A 1,908-nucleotide genomic window follows, 5' to 3' on the forward strand; every position below is an offset into this window, starting at 1 on the left:
AGGGAACTTTAAGCTCGACAAAATACAGACCGTTTCTAGCCGCAACACAAGATCTGGTCTGAGGTCAGTGCTGTCTGTCTTCTCAGGAATTATGGGCCTAATGAAATAATAATATTTTTATGTTTTATTTGTTAGCCGGAATCTTTATTAAAATCATAAAATGAAAATTGACTTGATTAGATGTTCATTTGAAATATAGAGGAGAAGAATAGATTGGCCCTGTGCAAGTCTGAACCCATGTGCACTGGACATGATAAACAGCAAATAATTGGACTCAGATTAAACAGAATAATGCAGCTTCCAACCCTGTCTTTATCCAAATGTTACCAAAAACAGTAAATGTCAGGCTCTTTTGGAAAACAAAAATGACATATTAAACATGCAGAGAAAAAAAAGATGCATAAATTGGTTTTCAAGTTTTTTATCAAGAAAACACACAAACACTGCTGTACTCACCCAGTGGGGGATACTGGGAGAAGCTCTCCACACACATGGGTTTTCCAGGCACCATGGTGATGATGGCGGCATCTCCGGACTTGAGGGCTTTGGGATTGTCTTCCAGCTTTTTGCCTGAACGACGGTCAATCTTCTCTTTGAGCTCACTGAACTTGCAGGCAATGTGAGCGGTGTGGCAGTCCAGCACGGGGGCATAACCCTGGGAGATCTGTCCGGGGTGGTTCAGGATGATGACCTGTACAGGAAGACATTTATTAATATTTAGGTCTGATATGATTTTAAATTTAAAGAAGGCTCAAGTAAAACCTGCATTTGTAACTGGTATCAATATTTTATATATGGTAGAAATGATAAGTAACCCATGACTGTTTGGTTTGATTCTTTTAACCTTTCTTCTTCGACTTCTTCTTCTTCCTCTTCCTCTTCCTGGGACTTACCTGGGCGGTGAAGTTGTCAGCCGTCTGGGGTGGGTCGTTCTTGCTGTCGCCAGCCACGTTTCCACGACGGATTTCCTTGACGGACACGTTCTTGATGTTGAAACCGACGTTATCGCCAGGTAGAGCTTCGGCCAGAGACTCGTGGTGCATCTCCACAGACTTCACCTCAGTGGTCAGGTTGGGGGGAGCAAAGGTGACGACCATACCGGGCTTCAGGATGCCGGTCTCAACACGGCCGACGGGGACAGTTCCAATACCTGAGAGTGAACAGGAGGAAATACGTTTCTCATACGCTCTTCAGCTAGCTTCAAAAAAAAAAAATTTTCACAGACACTGTGCACGTTTTAAAACAAATATTTTAATGGAAGTCTGTAGGAGCTGTGAATTACAGAAATGCTCAGCTCTGTAAACAGCTTGCCAGTGTTTCTATGTTTTAATCTTTGAATTTAATCATCTGTAATTTCACCATGATCTTGAATCAAGTGCTGCTTCAAATGCAACTAACATGATACATGACACATGTTGTACAGGTGTAGTTTAAGTGTACAATAAGTGTCCAGGGTACATATGGTTCCACGCTGGTGACTGGCTTCTCTGAACCAGTAAAAAACTGTCCACTAGCAGGTATCAGAGAGAGTCTATTGTCATCCATCATTCAGGAGTCTCCAATTGTATTTGCTCAAAAAAGCTGCTGTTGTCTCAGGTGAGCAAATCAACTCTATGCCTCTTTGTCTGGTTTGAATTTTATATCTGTGACTTGCTTTGGTGAAAGTTTGGCTTTACTGTATTTTCATACAGTAACAATTTGCACAGCTCCATTAGGAAACTAGGTTGGATGTCTTTTACAGCTGCAGCCACACAACACAAACACTTATGGTGCCACCTAGTGGCAGCACTGGGGTAGAAGTATATTCTGTTCTCTCACAGGATGCATCATGGTCTTATACTTGTACTTGTATAGCGCCTTTCTATGCTTTACACCACACTCAAAGCGCTTTCACATTATTCGGCCATT

General features: G+C 42.0%; 1 protein-coding gene across 1 annotated transcript in view; it reads right to left on the reverse strand.

Annotated features, from left to right (window-relative positions):
- Positions 1-442: 442 nt before the first annotated feature.
- The window catches only part of LOC109953431 (elongation factor 1-alpha-like), a gene marked incomplete at its 3' end in the record, with an annotated part of 7,065 nt that continues 5,599 nt past the window's right edge, over positions 443-1,908 (reverse strand). The window contains exons 3-4 of the mRNA XM_020588924.1: positions 894-1,188; positions 443-691 (exon numbers count right to left, since the gene is read on the reverse strand). Of these exons, the coding sequence (XP_020444580.1) occupies positions 443-691; positions 894-1,188 (544 nt within the window). The remainder of the gene's footprint in view (positions 692-893; positions 1,189-1,908) is intronic.

This window comes from Monopterus albus, unplaced genomic scaffold (assembly GCF_001952655.1).
Source record: "Monopterus albus unplaced genomic scaffold, M_albus_1.0 scaffold666.1, whole genome shotgun sequence".
Lineage (NCBI taxonomy): Eukaryota > Metazoa > Chordata > Actinopteri > Synbranchiformes > Synbranchidae > Monopterus > Monopterus albus.